Source organism: Oncorhynchus mykiss, chromosome 17 (genome assembly GCF_057628025.1).
Source record: "Oncorhynchus mykiss isolate SJ-2025 chromosome 17, ASM5762802v1, whole genome shotgun sequence".
Lineage (NCBI taxonomy): Eukaryota > Metazoa > Chordata > Actinopteri > Salmoniformes > Salmonidae > Oncorhynchus > Oncorhynchus mykiss.
Window position 1 is genome coordinate 9,591,024 of NC_143038.1, and position 23,022 is coordinate 9,614,045.

General features: G+C 41.6%; 1 protein-coding gene across 4 annotated transcripts; it reads left to right on the plus strand.

Annotated features, from left to right (window-relative positions):
* Positions 1-1,306: 1,306 nt before the first annotated feature.
* On the plus strand, positions 1,307-23,020 carry LOC110493605 (puromycin-sensitive aminopeptidase). Of its 4 annotated transcripts, none has more exons than XM_036949580.2 (23): positions 1,307-1,935; positions 4,964-5,054; positions 5,242-5,319; positions 5,515-5,636; positions 6,090-6,197; positions 6,517-6,717; positions 6,900-6,996; positions 7,100-7,133; positions 7,370-7,484; positions 7,667-7,831; positions 7,983-8,087; positions 8,259-8,319; positions 8,449-8,558; positions 8,689-8,752; positions 8,899-9,038; positions 10,162-10,296; positions 14,730-14,970; positions 15,452-15,594; positions 16,068-16,124; positions 16,546-16,653; positions 16,996-17,151; positions 20,856-20,903; positions 21,013-23,020. In XM_036949580.2, the coding sequence occupies exons 1-23, from the start codon at positions 1,642-1,644 to the stop codon at positions 21,157-21,159; spliced, it is 2,820 nt and encodes a 939-aa protein (XP_036805475.2). In that variant the 5' UTR covers positions 1,307-1,641; the 3' UTR covers positions 21,160-23,020. The 4 variants fall into 4 exon arrangements, with proteins under 4 accessions (XP_036805475.2, XP_036805477.2, XP_036805476.2 ...); XM_036949582.2 differs by having other exon boundaries at positions 14,730-14,949; XM_036949581.2 differs by having other exon boundaries at positions 4,964-5,048.
* Positions 23,021-23,022: the final 2 nt, after the last annotated feature.

Sequence of the window (23,022 nt, forward strand, 5' to 3'; positions counted from 1 at the left end):
TGGAGATTAGAGATTTGCACATCGTTATTATTGTATGGTTGATATCATAATATGATGGCACATTCGAGTACATTTTCGTTTATGCATTTAATTGAACAAACAACTTGGTTTTGGAAATAAATACAAAAATGCTAGTCAAAGAGACTGAAGTAAACTGTTATAAAATGCAATTATGACATCTTATTAAGTTACATGTATTTTAGGTTGGCTACGGTGATTGATTAATGAGTATAGACTAGCTAGGTAGCTAAACTGGTTTAAAACTCAGTTGAGTTGCCTTCCAGAAAGATCTGCTTGCTGGGTTGAGCTAGGTTAACTTAGCTAGCCAATGCTGATTATAAACCTACAGCTTTCGGTGGCATTTTCTGGGGTTGAGCAGTCAATATTTCAATGAATTATGTGTAATTTATAGCTAATGTAATCAAAATTCTCTAAAATAATACCTTCAAATTGCTGAATCTCATCCGATGCAGAGGCATTAATGCCCTTCTTATGGACGTCGCCATATCTGCTGTCAGACTCAGTTTGAGGTGTGTTCAAGAACAATAAACCTGTGCTGTGCTGCGCATTGTTACGATTCTTCTTGAAACGTTTTGGGGGTCACTTTGGCTATTCCACCTTGCTCTGCATTTTAGAATAAACTATTACTGTTTAGGTTTTTTTTATCTTGAGAATCTCTGCTTTCAGTTATTGTTAGTTTATAGATCAAAGATGTATAGATCAGAAGACCAACAATCTAAGATTTGTCTACAAGGTGTGGCCCAACATTTAACCTTCTGTGCAACATGGTCATTCCAACGTCTGCATAGGCCATGCAGCATTTATGGTGTGAGCCAACTTATGCTTGGCTTCGCAACTGCATCACACCATCCATACACATCCAACCACATTTTTGGATCAAGCATAAATTGGCTCTTATGGATGCAAGCTACAATACCAGTTACTTAGCCATTGGACACAGATAATAAAGAGTTACATGCGTTTAGATGATGGAATTGTCTATTAAATTGGTTGCTTTTTCATGACATGTTCTGAAGAGTTGAGCAGCAGCTACTTCGAACACCTGCAATGGCAGTGCACGTCTTCTTGGCAGCAGTAGGATTCTTAAGCAAACAACACATAGTTGATAGAGAGATGTCTGCAATGACCTACATGAGCCATGTGAGTAGCTAAGCCCTCTGACTACTGGTTTCCATAAGTGATTTACACACACTCACTACTAGGCAACCATAAAAACGTTCACAACATAACAAGGTAAACAACCTGTTGTTGATGCAAATTCTTCCTTATTTTCAGAGAGTGCAGATCATTTCATTTATTGTTGTTATTTCTGCTACTATCTACTACTACTACTAGTAAGGAATGCCACAAACAGAAAGCATGTAATTATCAATTATGATTTATGTCAAATATTTTACATAACATATAGCTATATTTTTTGAGAATTTTTTTTGACTGCAATTGACAAACAAACAAATTAAAAACCAAAAATGTTGAATACACCCCCTTGTTTCAGTGGTCCTCCGCTTCAACGCGATGACGCTGTTTCCTCGTCATACTGCGCTCCTACACACGTTGTTTCGGTGGATTTGAAGTGAGAGGGGAGGACTCTAGCTGGCAACATTTCTAGCTAAGGATTTTATGTTGCTGGTTCTCGGCCGTCGGGTTTCGTTGTCATTCGTAAAACGAGTCATTCCCCAAGATCCAGTTTTGTTGTCGAATCCCATTTTGCAGGACTTCAGAACTATCAAATTCCGAGTAATACACAGCGGCACCGTCTTCGCAAGCGCTACCAGACAAAATACAGACACCATGCCTGAAAGGAGGCCCTTCGTAAGGTTGCCCACAGACGTCTACCCGGTCAACTACGGGTTGTGCTTGAAGCCCGACCTCATCGACTTCACTTTCGAGGGCAAGCTAGAGGCGATTGTGAAGGTAGGTGAAGTAATTGAAAGATAATTTGTATAGTACTTTGAGCATGGCGGGGACTCCCCTGTGTAATCTATTTAGCCTAATTTACAACGTTCGAATGGCGAACGGCAAAATGCTAACTAGCTAGTCGTCTAACGTTAGCTAGCGAACTCCTAACTAACGTTCTCTACTAGCCCATGATAGTTGTGGCAAACAGCTAGCCTAGCTCACTTGAGCTAGGTTGAAAATAAATTAGCGCTTTACCTGCCCTGAATGGTACTGTCCAGAGTAACTAGTTACCTAGCTGAACCGTCATTCGCTAGTTAACTGTTAATACTAGTTAGTTAGATAGGTAGGCACATTAACTCGCTGTCATTTTTGCAAATCGTTAACTGGCTAATAGTCACTACTACCTCTCACTTGAAATTAATGTATAGTATGATCAACGTCAATGCAAAGATGTGGATTTAGCTTAAATGCTAACGTTAGTTGCATGCCAGCGCACCCAGTTTGCATGCGCGCTAGTGCTACCTTGCTAACTAAGCTAATGTTTGCTAAATCATAGCTAGCAAATGTCTTCCTACTAGAGAAGACCGCCCAGCTTCCGCCTCTGTTATAACCTATTTTGCAAGCGTGTTGCTAGCAGACCATGAAATGACAAAACACTAGACATTCACAACACCCGTGACGTGTAACATCCAGAACTCATCTTGTTTGATGATATGCACGACAAATTTAGCTAAATGATTCATAATCATTGCCTGTTGGTATGTTGATGGTGTTAACCAATTACTGCATACGGATGAGAATGAGTTCCCAAACGGATGTCAAAGGTCGCTCTTTAACCATAGATAAAAAATAAATAAAACATGTTTTAATATACTTGAAACTATTTGGTGGAATGTGCCTGGGATACCCGAACATTTTGTCTTAAAGACAACTTTTGACTTTCGGGACACAACAAAAAAGAAAGCAAGCCAAACATCACACCGTTTCTCTCCCAAAATGCCCTTTCCCCTCCATGTCTCATTCCCTCAATTGCGTTCTGACTGCTCCTTACACACAGGCGTGCTGAGTGCGCATCACAAGCTCCTGTTAGGCCTACATAAATAAATGCCTATAAAAATGTATCTAACTGATGGGATACACAAACTACATTCCTTGCCAAACGATGACAGTTTTCACAAATTGTAAATGGATTGGTTGAAGTAGGAAAATGTGTTTCAACAACGAACAGCAGTTTGGAAATAATTGTCTCCAGCCTATTTTCCGCTGGATTCACCTAGACTGACCAGGTGAAAGCTGTTATTCCTTATTGATGTCACTTGTTAAATCCACTGCAATCGGTGTAGGAGATGAAGGGGAGGAGACAGGTTAAAGAAGGATTTTTAAGCCTTGAGGCATGGATTGTGTATGTGTGCCTTTCAGATTGTGAATAGGCAAGACAAAATATGCCAGGCGCACCGGTTTGTGTTGAACTGCAACACTGCTGGGTTTTTCATGCTCAACCGTTTCCTGTGTATATCAATAATAGCCCAACACCCAAAGGACATCCAGCCAACTTGACACAACCGTAGGAAGCATTGGGTCAGCATGGGTCAGCATCCCTGTGGAACTCTTTTGACACCTTGTAGAGTCCATTCCCTGACGAAATGTTCCTGTTCTGAGGGCAAAAGGAGGGGGTTTAACTCAATATTAGGAAGGTGTTCTTAATGTTTTGTACACTTTGTCTGTGTGGGGCAATTAGGATTTATTATCTGTAATGTTTATGATAAATTAGGCATTGTTGTGATCTGTTGACATATATGTTAACTGCCCATCCCTAATACTACACCACATGTGTATTACAGACTTGCTTCATTTAATTAGTTTCTAATGGGTGTCATATTTGGTGCCAAATATGGTGCGTATATTGCCCTCGGCTGTTTGCATACACCATCTTCATCTCAGAACACAGGCTAGGAACACAAGTTACTAGTCATCATGTGGACATAACACTGGCTGTGTTTCAATGACACTGCTGGGCTAAACTATTTTAGTACTTTCCACACACACATTGTCTAAATCTAAGAGATCTAAGAGAACCATACAGTAATCTATGTGCCACTGATCTATGTTTGGTAGCCTATCCATAGGAGGATGGCACATTGTATTACGTAGTTGGTGAACAGCATTTTCCAAGGAAATTAGGCTACATGAAAGATTAGGCTACTCTTAGCGTTTAAGTGACAAATACCTGTCAAGTAGGGCAATTTCAACTGCAATACATGGGCTGTGTTGTCAGTTGCATGGTTGTTATTTGCATGCACATGCTATAATTTCATTAGCCAAGTTAATGACAAAGCCAGAACATGATTTAGAAGTTGTCAGATAACCGCACAATAGCCAACGAGACGCATAGCGACGTGGCACCGTGCCATCACCGAGCGCGCTCTATAATTACATCCCTGCCTTCTCGGTTACAACCTCACAGCTCTCGATTTGAGTATCAAAATAAAAAACTATGGCAGCACCCAACCGTCAATAAATGGGACTAGCCTACTCTTTCAAAGCTGCATCTGAGTGTGCTGCTGGGTTCCGCCCTCAATAAGTCGGACGTCGACCGCTATCACATTGCATTCTAGTCAGAAGCCCTACAGGATGTATCTTTCTTTCCCTCTCTCCAAACCATCTTTTGCTCCCGTTCCGATCTCCCTGACAAGCCACAATGTTTTCACGGGGACACTGAGCCACTGTAGGTTTAGCCTGCTTGGCCTACAGTAAGTTGTTTGATCCCTATCGCTGCTGTCTGACACATAACAGATTAGATTTACCCTTATAGTGGATTTGCTTATGGCAGGAAAAACAAAAAATATCCTAGTTTAGAAGTATTATATCGAGGGAGTATTATGTATTATTAAACAAATGTGTTAAACAATTATTAAACATTATTAAACAAATGTGTTTTTTTACACAAATTAAAAATATGGCGTTCTTATGTCATCCCAGGTATTTATACAAGGGTCTGCTAGTCCCTGATTTTACTTAGTAGTTGTGTTTGTCGTTTTTCCAGGTTAACCTGGCCACTAATCAGATTGTGATGAACTGTGCTGACATCGACATCATCACAGCATCTTTTGTACCAGAGGGAGGGGAAGGTGAGGGTGAGATTCTGTCAATAGTTTTTTCACAGTTGTCTTAAATATAGACAAACTATTATATATTTTATATATTCAATGTATTCTATTTCCTGATTAGACCTGCTTTCCAGGCTTGTTAGGCACGTTTGTATATTCTTTTCGTATGTTATGGCAGCGAATATCAGCCTTGCATTTTTTTCCTTCTCTTTAGAAATTAATGCTACAGGATTCAACTATCAAAATGAGGACGAGAAAGTCACTCTGTCATTCCCTAGTGCTCTACAGAAAGGTAAGTTGAAGGACTCGCCGTTAACCAGAATGGCTACAGGGCTTAGGGTTCTAATGAACCCTCCACTCTCTGCCATTAATTATTCTTCCTGGTGTTTCATGCCATGTCTTTTTGTTTGTAGTTGACAAAAACAAACCTCTTATTGTCGTAAAGGCTGAATAAACACATGCTGGCTTTTTTGCACCTGTTTCCCAGGATCCGGTACATTGAAGATCGACTTTGTTGGGGAGCTGAATGACAAGATGAAAGGTTTCTACAGAAGTAAATATGCAACTCCTGCAGGAGAAATCCGCTATGCTGCTGTCACACAGTTCGAGGTACAGTAACTAGGCGCTCCTCCTGTCCTGCATTACTTCTGTTACCATAACGAGGACAGTTTCTCTAGGCAGCAGAGTTGATTGCTTAACCCATGTTGAAATAGTGTAAAAGGAATGTGACTGCCATTTGACCCCAATGTTTGAGGACTGTCACACCCTGGCTATAGGCTGAATGTTTTAGCAACCATTGTTGGAGATTCTTGATAATTCAACTTTAATCTCTTATCTTTAGAAAAAATGTGTGGGGGGGAATGACATGTCCAGCTGCTATATACGGCATGTTGTTTATTTTCATTTTTCACTAGAGGTCATTGGAGGAGCTTTATTATAAAGCAGCCCTCTGACACCCTCCAGGATGTTTGCCTGACCTAACACGCTGTGAAACGTGTTGTCCACTCTGTTTTGCTTAACCTCCCATGGTCTTTTCTCCTCTATCCTCTATTCTCTCCTCAGGCCACGGACGCTCGCCGGGCCTTCCCCTGTTGGGACGAGCCAGCTATCAAAGCCACCTTTGACATCTCTCTGATAGTTCCCAAGGACCGAGTAGCCTTGTCAAATATGGTACGTGTCACGCTAACTCTTCTGCCTGGGGACGCCAAACAGCTTGAGTCACATTTCGCTACTCTGTTGTTGCGCTCTGCTAACATTGGCTTATGTAACATAAGGCAGTCTTGTTGGGTCACTGCATTTCCTCCCATCTAGCTACAAGAGTAAGTCTGCTGGCATTCAAAATGCAACTGAATTAGTATGTTTTTCCAAGATGTCTGCCCTGTGGACTGTTAAAGGCTATGATCTCATTCTTCAAAAGCATTGCTGACCCTATGACTTTCTGATTACATTTTCTGTCCGTACTAATATGCCCTTGTCCTCAATGACACAGAATGTCATCGATCGAAAGCCACATCCAGAAGATGACAGGCTTTTGGAAGTGAAGTTCGCCACCACCCCCATTATGTCCACATACCTTGTAGCGTTCGTCATCGGCGAATACGACTTTGTAGAAGGCCAATCGTCGGACGGCGTGACCGTACGCGTCTACACGCCTACCGGAAAGGCGGAACAAGGGAAATTTGCACTAGAGGTGAGTTGTTTTTACTTCTTTTAAACTTGGATAATGGTTAGACCAGTACAAAAAACTAGTCATGTATCACTATGACTGTTTGTTATATTGATGAATGACAGTTGCTGCTAGCACAACAATCTATTGGCGTCAAGTGTAAAATGGAAATGATATCTAGTTTTTCCTATCCATGTTTCTCACAGGTTGCTGTAAAGACCTTACCTTTCTACAATGACTACTTCAATGTTCCTTACCCATTGCCTAAAATTGATCTAATAGCGATCGCTGACTTTGCTGCTGGTAAGTACAATTCATATGACTCTATTTCAATTATTATATTGTGATAAAAAATAGGAATTATAGTCAAGATCTAACACGCTTGGTGCTGCCCCCCCCCCCCCAGGTGCCATGGAAAACTGGGGCCTTGTTACCTACAGGTAAATCTAAAGTGATGTTGCTAAATTTGCAACTAATGAGAGGATGCACAGTTAACCTGCCAGTCATGTTATTCCACAAAAATATTATTTGATTACCACTAGCGGGAAATGTATGTGATTTTATATTCAATGTATTTTTGTGTTAATGCATGCTACCACTAGGGGCAGTGTGAAATGAATCGCTTTTGCGCTTGTTTTTCTTCGAGTTGACCTCGCTGTTTGACCTCGTTTCCCAGGGAGACGGCGCTGCTGATTGACCCGAAGAACTCTTGCTCGTCCTCACGGCAGTGGGTGGCCCTGGTGGTGGGACACGAGCTAGCTCACCAGTGGTTCGGGAACCTGGTCACCATGGTAAACGCCCACTGCGCTCTTTACTGCTTATGTAGAAACTAAAAGCAGTCTCCTGATCAATGACAGAAGGACATTACATTATTGAAGATTAAATTATATGAACAACATTCTTCAATTGCATTGGGGTATACATTGTTGTCCTGAATTGGATTTAGTCAATATGATCGCCCCTTGCCTTGTAGGAATGGTGGACCCATCTGTGGCTTAATGAGGGCTTCGCATCATGGATCGAGTACCTCTGTGTGGACCACTGCTTCCCTGACTACGACATCTGGACACAGTTTGTGTCTGCCGACTACACCCGCGCCCTAGACCTGGATGCGCTGGACAACAGTCATCCCATTGAGGTGTGTTGGCTTTAAATTTGTACGATTCTGTGTGTGTACTGGACCAAAGTTTTCCAGTAGATTTGAATGTACGTGAGGTATCTCTATCAGATGAAAGCGACCCTCGTACTGCGTTTTGAAAGCATGAACTGACTGATCCCCTGGACTGCAGGTGAACGTGGGCCACCCGTCGGAGGTGGATGAAATCTTTGATGCCATATCCTACAGCAAAGGAGCGTCTGTGATCCGTATGCTGCACAACTACATAGGAGACAAGGTGAGGAGCTGCTGCCCAGGCACACTGCCATGTTGTCCACTAATTAGTCTAGCTCTCTTTCATATACTAGCTAAAGGGGTATTGTGTGAACAAGTGTCTCTGGTAAGTATTTGTATATTTTCATCTCGGGCGTTTTTCTTTTGTAAACCTATTTGTTTCTTCTGTCTCTAGGATTTCAGGAAAGGAATGCATTCCTATCTGTTGAAGTTCCAACATAAAAATGCAGCAACAGGTAACACTGTCAAGTCTCCTATAATTTCTCATGAATTTATAATGGACATGTCTGGTCCATTATAACAAGATTATTATTTGAGCGTTGTAATTGGTTGGTGACCAACTCTCTCCCCACCACCTCTCCCAGAGGACCTATGGGACTGTCTGGAACAGGCTAGCGGGAAACCCATCGCCCTGGTGATGAGCTCCTGGACTAAGCAGATGGGTTTCCCTATAATCGTAGTGGACCAGGAGCAGGTAAATAGACCACAATGGAAATTGTCTTTGGACAATATGAATTTACTGTTTTATATCCTGTGAGAGGGGATCTCTCTGTTGTGGATATAGCAGTATGTGTATTAAATCAAATACTTTTTTGTTTTTCTAGCAAGGGGATGATCGCATCCTCAAGATATCTCAGAAGAAATTCTGTGCCAGTGGACCACATAATGGTAAGATCATATTTTCCAATAAATCAACACACAAAAAAGCCAAGTACAAATCGCTGGTTCACTACTTGTCACTTATTAGCTACTTGAGACAAAGTTCCTACTTTGCTCCATCTCATTGGGTCTTGCTTGTGTCAATCATCCACCAGGTGAGGACTGCCCTAACTGGATGGTACCAATCAGTATCTGTACGGGTGAGGACCCCGGCTGTACCAAGCTCAAGGTGCTGCTGGACAGCCCAGAGACCACCATCACGATCAACAACATCAGCCCTGACCAGTGGGTCAAGGTGAGGACAACCAAATTCCACCTATTACAGCTGTTTAATATAGAATTGAGTTGAAAACCAAGCCCTGAGGCCTTACAATCTGTACTATAACCCTTATACAGAGGTGCATGTTTAGGGAAATAGAAATCTGTCTAATAAAAGCGTAATGAATACAAGAATGCTGATGACCTTGAAGGTCTGCTTGCTTAGAGAATTATAAACGTTTGTGAATGGGCCGTAACATTCATGATTCTGAGTCTATTTAGTGTTTACTAACGGGTGGGAGATCATTGGGAGTTCAGTAAACCAATCACCTGACCAAAAGGGTGGACGAGAAGTTAAGGAAACGATGACCCTTGAAGGTCTTTGAAAGGGGTCAAAAGGTCACACAGATGGATATTGAAGGGGTCACTAGAGGGTCAGGATTTGTGACTGGACCATATAAATTGCTGTTCACTGAAAGGACATCATTAATGTCAAAGTAAGTTTGAGGAACTGAGAACCATTAACAAATAACCACTTGATTGGGACTAGTGGTTGCTTGAGTGGGATCATAGCCTGGCTAGTCCCTATCTAGTTATCAATGCTAAAGAGGATCCACAAGGCCAGTGGTTCCCAATCAGGGTAACTAGGACCCCTAGGGGTACTTGGCCTATCCACAGGGGTACTTGATAAGACTCATGAGACCATAGGCCTACTGCTAAAATGCACAAGGGGATACTTCAGGGGTACTCCGGGCAGAGCGAATTTCAATTGGCAGTACAGTGACTGAAAGGGTTGGGAACCACTGCACAAGGCTGTGGTAGGGAGAGTGAAACTATGAGTGTGCCATTCAGAACAGAGACTGCTCTATGTACGGAGTTGATCAAAGGGATAGAAAGTATCTCTTCCTTAATGCTAAGCTGCACTTTTTGTGGCTAGAATAGAACCTCATTTTGTTTGTTTGTTGGGTGGGTGTCACTCAAGCATATAAAGGCTTTCTTCCACACTTGCTTGTTAGGCAGATTTATGTTCCGCTTTAGCTAACAAGTTTGGAAACGCAAATGGTTTGGCATGACGCCGACAAAAGTAGTGGAAGAAAACAGATTGGCAACAAGGCTATAGTCTTTGGCCGCTGTTCAACTGTCCTCCTCCCCCCCTATAGATCAACCCAGGAACAGTAGGCTTCTACAGGATCCAGTACAGCTCGGCCATGTTGGAGGGCCTGCTGCCTGGTATCAGAGACCTCACCCTGCTGCCTGTTGACCGTCTGGGCCTGCAGAACGACCTCTTCTCCCTGGTGAGTGGCACAGACTACCGTCAACACTACACCAACATGCCCTTTAGCTCGACGCTAATGCTCAATAATAAATTGGATATGTATGGTTACGGTGCTTGTATATAAAGTCAGTCATGGACAGGGAAAGGGTCAGCAGTTCCTGTAACAATCATATTCAGGGAATGGCTTGAAAGTCACTTTTTTTTTCATCCGTTCTGCCACAAAACCCTTCTTTCCTCTTCCATATAGCAAGGCCTCATCTGTCTAGCCTAGCGCTACAGTAGCAAAGAAACACACCCTTTAGTGTATAACCAGATCATTTTTGAGGAAGCCCAGGGTCAAAGCTTCCCCTAAAATAAACTCAAGCCGCTCTATGTTGTAATTGTGCAGGAAACCCCAACATAAAGTGTCATATCAAATGTTATTTGTCACATGCGCCACAGTGAAATGCTTACATAAAAGCCCTTAACCAACAATGCAGTTTTAAGACAAATACGTGTTAAGTAAAAAAGAACAAAGGTCTTAATAGGGCGTTGGGCCACCACTAGCCAGAACAGCTTCAATACACCTTGGTATGGCTTCTGCAAGTTTCTGGAACTCTATTGGAGGGTGCGACACCGTTCTTCCATGACAAGTTCCATCATTTGGTGTTTTGTTCATGGTGGTGGGAAAACACTGTCTCAGGCGCCATTCCGGAATCTCCCGTAGGTGTGCAATTGGTTTGAGATCTGGTGACAGACAGCCATGTCATATGGTTTACGTCAGGGTTCCCCAACCCTGTTCTTGGGACACCACCAGTCAGAACAGTGTAGGTTTTCGCTCCAACCCCAGTTGTAACTAACCTGATTCATCTTATCAACCAGCTAATTATTAGAATCAGGTTGGCTAGATTAGGGTTGGAGTGAACCTGCAGGACTGTAGCTCTCCAGGAACAGGGTTGGACAGTCCTGGTTTACATAGTTTTCATACTCATCAAACCATTCAGTGACTACTTATTCCCTGTGGCTGGGGGCATTGTCATCCTATGGGGGCGTAGTTTGATTGGTTGTTTAGCAAACAAACCAATGCGTGTGCTACTATGGGCCAGAACAGACAGGTTTGGTTTAGACTAAATATAGTTTACATGTCAGTCTCCAAATGTTTATTGAAAACATACATTTGCACAATGAGCACATGTTGTCTCTCAAATAGTTGTTGGTTAGATAGCTAGTGAATTTGAGCCATATTGGTATAGACATGACATCAGTCAAATCAAGATACACCAGGCTGAAGCGAACCACCTACGATTCCCCACATGGCAGCTTCTTGTCGTTGTTGCTAGCCATCTGACCGTTCAGAATCATAACAATGCACGCCTTCCGGACACATCGGCGCACGTATGTCATTTTGGCCAACCTGTCTATAGCTGTGGTAGCCAAAAGAATTCTCTGCCCAGCAGTTTTATACATGACCCTAATCATCATGATGTTAATTGCTTAATTAACTCAGGAACCACATCTGTGGTAGTGGTGCGTGGGTCATCCGCAACTGCACGACTATATGTATTAAAAAAAGAGGCCATGGCCAAATATAGGAAATGCACTGTACTGTAGGCTACAGTCAGACGGCGCAATGTTTTTTTTTGACAGGGGTGTAGGATTTATTTTTGCCTAATTTAGATGCTTTTCTGATTTAAAAATATATATATAAATCTGACATTTTGGAAGGCTATTTCGAGAGCTTGGGCCTCAGGTTTAGGCTGTCCCTGTGATTGTCATATGCACATTTTAATCTAAATGAAATGAATGAAAATGATACAATTCTAAAAGTAACTTCTATTGCCATTGCCAATATGTAAAAATAGCCTACATAAAGCCCTAAAATCTATATTGCAACCTGCAGGTAGAAAATATCCTGATTTTAAAAATAAATATCCTATAAATCACATTGGCTTTGCCTGTCTGCAAGGAACTTGAAACATTGTATGAACTTGGTCCAGCCGGAAGCTGGTGCTTGCAACATTGTGTAAAATATTCTGGGCCCTCAGTTTCCTGCACCAGTGAGCTCCAGACGCACAGCTGTAGACTATTTGCGCAAGGGCTAAGAAGTAATCAGGAAGGCATATTTTATGACGTTTCCACCAGATCTAAGCTTTACTTTCTTTCCCCTTTCATGCTGAGTGGTAGGATAATCGAAAGGGAGAGAGCTGGAAAGATTGTTCAAATAGCTACATTATAAGGAAAATATTGTATTTCTCAATGGATGTAAAAACAGACTTTGTTTACTTGCTGTTTGAGGCAAATAAATTACTTTGAGAAGCTCCACAGGAATGGTGAGTTAAGACAATCAGAAATGCTATCAGATCACTTATAAGGATACGGTTAGTTCTAGTCCTACTTCTATGTGTAATCAGGTGCGTGTCCTTACTCAAAATTGACAGTAGCGCTTCAAATAAAGGACAATTAATAAATTGACAACTTGTAAATGGAATGAAATTTACCAAAACTTTTTTGTGTAGCCTACGTTGTGTGCTCTGCAAACATACCCACTCCTAGAATGAGAACGTTAAGACTAATAATAATATATTGAATGCATTAAAAGAAATAACTAGCCAAACATTGTAGATTAGAAATTATGGGAATTAACGGTAAATGTACTAGTGTGCCATCCCCGCGGCCTCCACAATGGAATAGTCCACTCAGAGGTGTGAATCAGACCGGTTTCTCATGTGCCATTTAAAAAATGTGTTTGTGTGTGACTGCTCGAGTACAACAAATCTTGGTCGATCAATCCACAGCCTATCGACCAAACTATCGACCATGTCGGCTAAATGGGTTCAGCCCTAATAAGGTTCTATCTACATTTTTGTCAAAATCTAGTTATTGACTTGTTTTGTTCAATGGTCTCTACCTATATAGTACTCTAAATACCCCAATTCATGTTGATAAGTTCAGAAGAATACAAGATAAAAAATTAACACCATTCAAACCAATGAAGGTTTGGAACTTTAAAGCCAGTTATCTCAATCATCTTTTTGCACATGGAGCCCAAGCTCTCTGTCGTTTTGACCGGGTTGTAAGGAAGTAGAAAGCTATGAAAACGACCCAACATGTTTCTGATAAGTTTTCAGTTCGGCTTGGATGCATATTTTACGTGGTAGGAAATATGATCCGCTTTTATGATGCTGATTTAAGAGAGCACATCTACAGCTGTTACCCTAACTGCAATCGCATTCTCTCAAGATGCTGGAAGAAATCATATTTCTCCACATATTTCAAAATGTACATTTGGTGCCGCAAGAAATGCTTAATTCTGCAGGAGTTAATATTAAGGCTATGTGAGAGGTTATAGACCTACAGTCAGTGTCCACATTTCAGTTTCCATTTAATTCACCTGAGCAGTAGGCTAAAGTTCCCTGTCTTGACTGTCGAATATGTATAGTGCCCCAAACATTACTTTTCTGGGCTTCCCTTTTCTTTATTTTCACCTCCATTTTGCCGCATTTCTCTTATTTAAACTCCGACATTTTCCTTTTTTCCCTCAGTGGATCGACATTCACTTTTTCTGTCCGTTTCCAAAAGTATTTGGTGATTGGCATGTAGGCTATTTGGTGCGTGTACAGTTCGGCCCAAAAGCTTATAGGCTTACATACAAATGCCAGATGGCCTAAAAATAATGAAAGAAAAACCTCAATGTAGCCTATAGATATACAAATTAAAAATGTGTGTATTTTCTCTTTATTCAACCTGCCCTTCATCTATATAATATTTAATGAGCCTAAACCCGCCCCGCGGATCAACCCGCGGGGTCTGCGGCTTCTGAGTCAACCCGCACATCACTACTGTGTGGAAGCACCTGCTTTCGATATACTTTGTATCCCTCATTTACTCGTGTTTCCATTATTTTGGCAGTTACCTGTACATGTTATTGTTGTGTGTTTTGTGGCCATGTAAACATAACTGCTATGGTTCGGTAACGATACTTCTCCTTTCTCCCTCAGTACCCATGAGAATTAAGCTCGTCGACTAAGATATGTCATGTGAACTGTTAAGCATTGATTCTTTGGCCTTTTTTCTCACCAAAGCCTCTTATGAAGATGTTTACTGTAGACGTTAGATAAACAATGTGTAATCTAATCAACTTGTTTTCCTGCTTTATCCTATTCCTCAAAAGCTTTGTCCCATCCATTCAGGGCTCAATTACAAAAAACTGTACATAACATCACAATACTGTGACTCTTACTAACTTTTCCCCTGCTCTTACTTCTTCTATTCCTCGTTTACCTCTTCCCCTCATTCTTCATATTCCTTCTCTTCTATTCCTCTTTTACCTCTTCCCTTCATTATTCATATTCCTTCTCTTCTATTCCTCTTTTACCTCTCCTTCATTTTCCTCTTCTATTCTCCTTCTACCTCCACCCCCCCATTCCTTCTCTTCTTGTCCCCCATGTTCATCCTATTAATCATCTTCATCAGTCCCGCGCTGGCATGATCAGCACGGTGGAGGTGCTGAAGCTGATGGAGGCCTTTGTCAACGAGCCCAACTACACGGTGTGGAGCGACCTGAGCTGCAACCTGGGCGTGCTCTCCTCCCTGCTCTCCCACACCGACTTCCACGAGGAGATCCAGGAGTTCATCCGGGACCTGTTCACTCCCATCGGCCTCAAGCTGGGCTGGGAATGCAAGCAGGGCGAAGGTGAGCCCCCTGGGGCTGGTGGTAAGAGCTAAGAACGGAGCTGCCGAGTCATTCCGGAGTCGATCCTCAGCCTTAAGCCCCAAGTCACTTGATGTCGCTCTGATTGTGTTGGATAGGTGTAAGAGAGATGGTAATCAATCTGTTGCACTCTTGATAGGGTTAGTGGGATTTATTTTCTGTTACATTGCTGACACCTATACGATCCTTTCAGATCTGCTCAAGTGCCTAGGGGTTAGGGGCTAAGGGTCAGGTTTGGAATTAGTCAAGTGTTTTCTGTAGTAGGGGTATCAGCCCAGAGCTGGTGACGTATGGATTTACTGGCTCCTGGATTGCCTAGCAGTAGATAAATTCTGTCCTTTTGGATGAAGTTCAGTGTATCAAAGCGCTTGTTTTTAACATGTTTGAGACTGACTGGTGCTTTTTTTCCTTTCACCTTCTGTTCTCTGGCCCCCGGTTCTTCTATTCTCTCCTCTCTCTCTCTCTCTCTCCCCCCCTCTCTCAGGTCACCTGGATGCCCTGCTGAGGGGCCTGGTTCTGGGGAAGCTGGGGAAGGCGGGACACAAGCCCACGCTGGAGGAGGCCCGGCGGAGATTCAAAGACCATGTGGAAGGCAAGCAGATCCTCTCTGCAGACCTCAGGAGCCCAGTAAGCTGTTCTGCCCCCCGCCACACACACACACACTTATTCATAGAAACACACACGTATTCTTAACATGTAGTTACGTAAACAAAGGCCCCATTCCAAACTAACCTTTGCCCTCTATAACCCTAGGCTCTTGATGACTTTCGTGAATGTTTAAAGGATTTGATTGGTCAGCAATTTGATAATGTCTCCACCTATGCCTCTGGTTGGCTAGGTGACGCTTCTTCAGTACTGCTTTCACCTGTCCATTAATTTCAATCAATTGTGTTCAACATTTCAACAATGGGCCTGTAGTCATGTTATTGATTCTACTTTCAAACAGTGACTTCTCATTTGTAGATCATTTAAGTGCTAATGATAGTTATTTAGTACCATCATGACTGGAAGTAGATGCCGTTTTATGATGAGACAAAGACATAAAAAGCTTGTAAAATCAAGTGATGAAACCATATTGTATGGTCTTTGTTTCTCTCCAGGTGTACTTAACAGTGCTGAAGCATGGTGACAGTGCCACGTTGGACACAATGCTGAAGGTAAGTCACACCAGCTAATGGTGTATTCACTAGTGCACACCATAGCAAAATGTTTTGCGACGAAACCAAGCATTTCTTATTGGATAAATTCAGATTAGTCCCTCCCTGTTTCTGCTCATTTGGTTCCGAGACAATACACCCCAGCCAGGACAGCTGGTTGGAGAACAGTCTCCTCAATATCATGAGTCATATATTGTATCATGAACGATTTCAATTACATTTCCTCAGTCAGATGAACAGGATTACCAGCTCGTTCCATGTCCTAGACTCTCGTTAAAGCCTCACCAATAATCTGACAGATAAAGATTTAATCACAGTCGATTGATATAATTTGATTTTGTCACATAAATGTCACAAAGGTATAATATGTATGTATTTTTCTCTCACATTATTGCGGTCTAATCTCTCCCATCCTCTTCAGCTTCACAAGCAGGCTGACATGCAGGAGGAGAAGAACCGCATAGAGAGAGTGCTGGGAGCTATTTCTGCCCCCGACCTCATCCAGAAAGTCCTCACCTTTGCCCTCTCGGTATGTGCACAACCATTCTTGCCCTAGCAACTGGAGTGTGTTACTTGCGCCTGCTATTTTGTCAGGAGAATATAAATGACAAAACAAAAATCCCCAGAAACATTAGTATTTACACTTTGTGTTCTATTTACACCTGGTGTTCTATTTACACCTTGTTATTTTGGTCTCGCTTTTATGGTATTCTTTCTTGAATATAGCCGGTGCAATTGTTAACACTGGTGTTAACTAGCTGTGTAATTGTAGCCTTCCTAGTTGTTTTGGTCATAGGAGTTTACTTATAGGATGAGCATGATGAATTAATGGAAATAGGCAAAAACAGACCCCTCTGTCTCCCCTACCCAGGAGGATGTGCGTCCCCAGGACACGGTGTCAGTAATCGGGGGAGTGGCCGGAAGCAGTAAGCATGGAAGGAAAGCCGCCTGGAAGTTTGTCAAAGACAACTGGGAGGAGCTTCACAACCGCTACCAGGGCGGCTTCCTCATATCACGGCTCATCAAGGTAAAGACTTCGTTCATTAAGCAATTTTTCTCCAAAGCATTGTTTAACTGTTCTTATTCTCATATTTTCCTCAGCTCCTCAGAGAGCACTGTATACAGTGCATTTCGAGAGTATTCAGACCCCTTGACTTTTAACACATTTTGTTACGTTATAGCCTTATTCTAAAATGGATGAAATAAAAACAATTCCTCAGCAATGTACACACTATCCTATAATGACAAAGCAAAGAAAGGTTTTTAGAAAAGTTTGCAAATTTTATTAAGAACAACAAACAGAAATACCTTATTATTATAAGTATTCAGACCCTTTGCTATGAGACTAGAAATTGAGCTCAGGTGCATCCTGTTTCTATTGATCATCCTTGATGTTTCTACAACTTGATTGGAGTCCACTTGTGGTAAATTCAATTGATTGGACATGATTTGGAAAGGCACACACCTGTCTATATAAGGTCATTCAACTGTACACTGTCAACTGAAGTCTGAAGTTTACATATACCTTAGCCAAATACATTTAAACTCAGTTTTTCACAATTCCTGACATTTTAATCCTAGTAAAAATTCCCTGTATTAGGTCAGTTAGGATCACCTCTATTTTATGAATGTGAAATGTCAGAATAATAGTAGTGATTTATTTCAGCTTTCATTTCTTTCATCACATTCCCAGTGGGCCAGAAGTTTACATACACTCAATTAGTATTTGGTAGCATTGCCTCTAAATTGCTTAACTTGGGTCAAACATTTCAGGTAGCCTTCCACAAGCTTCCCACAATAAGTTGTGTGAATTTTGGCCAATTCCTCCTGACAGAGCTGGTGTAACTGAGTGAGGTTTGTAGGCCTCCTTGCTCGCACACACTTTTTCAGTTCTGCCCACAAATGTTCTATGGGATTGAGGTCAGGGCTTTGTGATGGCCACTCCATCCTGGGGCGGCAGGGTAGCCTAGTGGTTAGAGCGTTGGACTAGTAACCGGAAGGTTGCCAGTTCAAACCCCCGAGCTGACAAGGTACAAATCTGCCCCTGAACAGGCAGTTAACCCACTAGGCCGTCATCGAAAATAAGAATTTGTTCTTAACTGACTTGCCTGGTTAAATAAAGGTAAAATAAAAAATAAAATAAAAAAATACCTTGACTTTATTGTCCTTAAGCCATTTTGCCACATTGGAAGTATGCTTGTGGTCATTGTCCATTTTTGGAAGACCCATTTGCGACCAAGCTTTAACTTCCTGACTGATGTCTTGAGATGTTGCTTCAATATATCCATATAATTTTCATTCCTCATGACGCCATCTATTTTGTGAACACAACATGATCCTGCCACCCCCGTGCTTCACGGTTGAGATGGTGTTCTTCAGCTTGCAAGCCTCCCCCCTTTTCCACAAAACATAACGATGGTCATTATGGCCAAACAGTTCTATTTTTGTTTCATCAAACCAGGGGACATTTCTCCAAAAAATATTATCTTTGTCCCCATGTGCAGGTGCAAACCGTAGTCTGGCTTTTTTATGGTGGTTTTGGAGCTGTGGCTTCTTCCTTTCTGAGCGGCCTTTCAGGTTATGTCGGTATAGGGCTCGTTTTACTGTGGATATAAATACTTTAGTACCGGTTTCCTCCAGCATCTTCACAAGGTCCTTTTGCTGCTCTTCTGGGATTGATTTGCACTTTTTCCACCAAAGTACGTTCATCTCTCGGAGACAGAACGTGTCTCCTTCCTGAGTGATATGACGGCTGCGTGGTCCCATGGTGTTTATACTTGCCTACTATTGTTTGTACAGATGAATGTTGTACCTTCAGGTGTTTGGAAATTGCTCCCAAGGATGAACCAGACTTGTGGAGGTTTCTTGTTAACCTCTTGAGTGTAGGGGGCAGTATTTTGATGTTTGGATGAAAAACGTACCCATATAAAACTTCATTTTTCTCAGGCCCAGAATCTAGAATATGCATATAATTGTCAGAATAGGATAGAAAACACAAAAGTTTCCAAAACTGTCAGAATATTGTCTGTGAGTATAACAGAACTGATATTGCAGGCGAAAACCTGAGGAAAATCCAACCAGGAAGTGCTGTTTTTCCTGAAAGCTCTCTGTTCCATTACATGCCTTCCCTCCATTGAAAGGGATATCAACCGGATTCCTTTTCCAATGGCTTCGACATGGTGTGAACAGTCTTTAGACATAGTTTCAGGCTTTTATTTTGAAAAATGAGCGAGAAATATCACATTGCGTCATTGGATGGCTGGGTGCCAGCAGTGTTTTGCATGCGCCAACCGAGTGCAGCAGACAGTCCGGTTGAAATATTATCGATTTATATATTGTAAAAACAATCTGAGGATTGATTATTTAAAATAAATAAAAAACATTTGACATGTTTCTATGAACTTTACGGATACTATTTGGAGTTTTCGTCTGCCCCGTCTTGACCTCTCGAGCCTATGGAATTCTGAACATAACGCGGCAACCAAATGGAGGTATTTTGGAAATAAAAATAATCTTTATGGAACAAAAGGAACATTTATTGTGTAACTGGGAGTCTCATGAGTGCAAACATCCGAAGATCATCAAAGGTAAGCGATTCATTTTATTGCTTTTCTGACTTTCATGACCAATCTACTTTGTTGCTAGCTGTTTAATGTTTTGTCTGCTGAGAGAGATGTCCTTACATAAACGCTTGGTATGCTTTTGCCGAAAAGCTTTTTTGAAACCTCACATGCCAGGTGGATTAACAACAAGCTAAGCTGTGTTTTGCTATATTGCACTTGTGATTTCATGAAAATTAAATATTTTTAGTAATTTAATTTGAATTTGGTGCTCTGCAATTCAGCTGATGTTGACAAATGATCCCACTAACGGGATGGGTGCGTCAAGAAGTTAACAAGAAATTTGTGGAGTGGTTGAAAAACGAGTTTTAATGACTCCAACCTAAGTGTATGTAAATGTCTGACTTCAACTGTATATCAGAGCAAAAACCAAGCCATGAGGTCGAAGGAATTGTCCATGGAGCTCAGTGACAGGATTGTTGCGGCACAGATCTGGGGAAGGACAACCATCTCTGCAGCCCTCCACCAATCAGGCCTTTGTGGTAGAGTGGCCAGACGGAAGCCACTCCTCAGTAAAAGCCACTCCTCTGTAAAAGCTACGTGACAGGCCGCTTGGAGTTTGCCAAAAGGCACCTAGGACTCTCCGACCATGAGAAACAAGACTCTCGGGTCTGATGAAACCAAGATTGAACTATTTGGCCTGAATGCTGGTACCAGTAACGCTCCCCATCCAACCTGGCAGAGCTTATGAGGATCTGCAGAGAGAAATGGGAGAATACAGGTGTGCCAAAATACAGGTGTGCCAAGCTTGTAGCGTCATACTTGAGGATGTAATTGCTGCCAAAGGTGCTTTAACCAAGTACTGAGTAAAGAGTCTGAACATGTATGTAAATGTGATATTTCTGTTTTTCATTTTTAAATCTGCAAATATTTTTAAACCTGTTTTTGCTTTGTCATTATGGGGTATTGTGTATAGATTGGGGGGGGGGGCATTTTAATACATTTTAGAATAAGGCTGTAACGTAACGAATGTGGAAAAGTCAAGAGGTCTGAATACTTTCTGAATGCTCTAAATATATTATAAGAGAAATGTATTATGGAAGACTGGTAGCTTTTGCCTTTGGCCCAATGACCTAAGCCAACTCACTTGTATTTTCACCCCTCTTCACAGCTCTCTGTGGATGGATTCGCCATTGACAAAATGGCTGCTGAAGTGAAGGTGAGCATCATTGGTTTATACGTCTTTTAATATAGTGGTCTCGCTCAATAAAATGGTTAAATAACTTCTGTAATTCTAATTCTAAACGTGGTCATTTTGTGTCTTCCAGAGTTTCTTCGAGAGCCACCAAGCGCCGGCGGCTGAGCGCACGGTGCAGCAGTGCTGCGAGAACATTCTCCTGAATGCCGCCTGGCTCAAGCGCGACGCCGATGACATTCACCAGTATCTACTGAAGCGCAAAGCTCCCCCGGTCTGAACAACCCAGCCCCCCCCCCCCCTTCCAGCGCGGACCTCCCTGCATCATAGCTGCCTCGGCCCCCCCCTTCTCAGTCCATAGATGGACGGAGAGCGAGCATACTCAAAGCAGGCTTAATTTCTCTAAAAGAAAAAATACAAACGACGATGACGTCAACAAACAAGCCAAGAATTTAACCAAGCGTTGAAAAAGAAAAGACTATTATACATAAATAACAAAGCAAATTCATTTGTCTGACAAGGAATGTAGTTACCCCCATTCTGCCCATCGGAAGATGATACATGAGTTAGGTTACTGGGGTTTAACACTCCCAGATATGATTTACGAAATGGCTATCCCAGGGTGCATCCCAAATGGTACTCCATTCTCTACGTTGGTGCACTATTTTTGACTTGAGCCAAATAAGCCCTGGTTAGTGCACTTTATAGGGTTCCATTTGAGATGCACACCAAGTCTGAGTGCATACGCACACTCCCATACAGTTACGACACGCAAAACATTAACACTTGCATACACACACAGCCTTGCATCGTAGTTTGAAAACTGTGAATTTATTTTTCTCATCACCTGCTCCTACTCTATGGAGAGAAAAAAAGCATGAATTATATGATATATCCTGTGTTGCTGTTCACTTTGTTTGTTTTCTGTACAAACAAATTATTTTCTTTTTTTCCTGCCATCGGCGTTTCGCAGTTGCTGGTTTATACCCAACAGGTGTTGTGATTGGGTGAGAGCAGAGCTGGGCAGAATGGGGATAATATAGCGTTTGATGTTTTGTTGGCGGTAGTTAAATGAACTCATGGCACTGATCTCCATCTCTAATAACGGTTAGGACAAAAGGTGAGCAGGGCTAGCATGGTACTACATGTATACTGTTTAATGCAAGCATTCTTGCAAAGACGTTCCACAAATCTGGATAGCGGTGTTCATCGTTACCTTACCTGCCCCTCTTCCCCCTCCATCCATCATCCTACTCTGGCATTTGATACATACCTTCCCCACATCAACCCCCCCTCCCCTCTTCTGTAGCCTGTATTATCAGCCCTCAGTAAAGTTACAGAATTATGTATAGTATGGCAAATGACAAACATGCATATTTAAATGGTTTCTTCATCTGCCACATTATATACAAAATTACATCTTGTTTTCAAAAACCGTTTTTTTTTTAAGATGCAGTGATTTTAACGTTGAGGAAAACCTTTCATTTATTCTTAAGAATTAGTAAAACAACACTACTTGGGCCTTTAGTGCAGTTAACACCAGGAAACTTTAGTTTAAAAACTTAATGATGTACTGGCCCAGTTTGAACTTTGAAATGATAGGATTTACTTAACACTGCTATTGAACTCTGAAGCCTTAAATTGGTAAAGTGGTTTGCAATAATTATTACACTGAAGTGGGTGATATTCCACTGCAAAGTCAAAATATTGTTTCATAACAGATCTACACAGACTTGTTGAACGAGTATATCTATATAGAATTTGATGTGGCTTAGAAAACATTTACCGGAGAAGATCATCAACATAATTATCCCTCTTTCCCTGGAACATTTTGTTGTGCTTTTGTTTAAAAATACAGTTGGTGTTCATTAAAGTAAAAAAAAAAAGAAGAAAAAGACTTCAATGTCAAACTAGTAGAGTTGATTTATGATTGAGGTGTGAGTGTGCATGCCTGGAAACCAGTTGATATGTAATTTAACAATTCTTAATACAATTTAATAATGTTTTGTATGATCCTAATAAGCAAAAACATGATCATAAATAGATTACAAATGGTTCTAGGAAAAACTGCAATAGAAATGGACGCTGTACATAATTAAAGTTGACCTAAATGAGAATAAAGAAAATGGGTATGATGTGTAGA

Bases quoted from the DNA above. Each gene is read 5' to 3' on its own strand.
- LOC110493605 (XM_036949580.2), top strand. From the start codon at position 1,642: ATGTTGCTGGTTCTCGGCCGTCGGGTTTCGTTGTCATTCGTAAAACGA. The intron at 6,718-6,899 runs GTGAGTTGTTTT...TGTTTCTCACAG, and splicing joins AAGGGAAATTTGCACTAGAG to GTTGCTGTAAAGACCTTACC. The intron at 16,654-16,995 runs GTATGTGCACAA...TCCCCTACCCAG, and splicing joins TCCTCACCTTTGCCCTCTCG to GAGGATGTGCGTCCCCAGGA.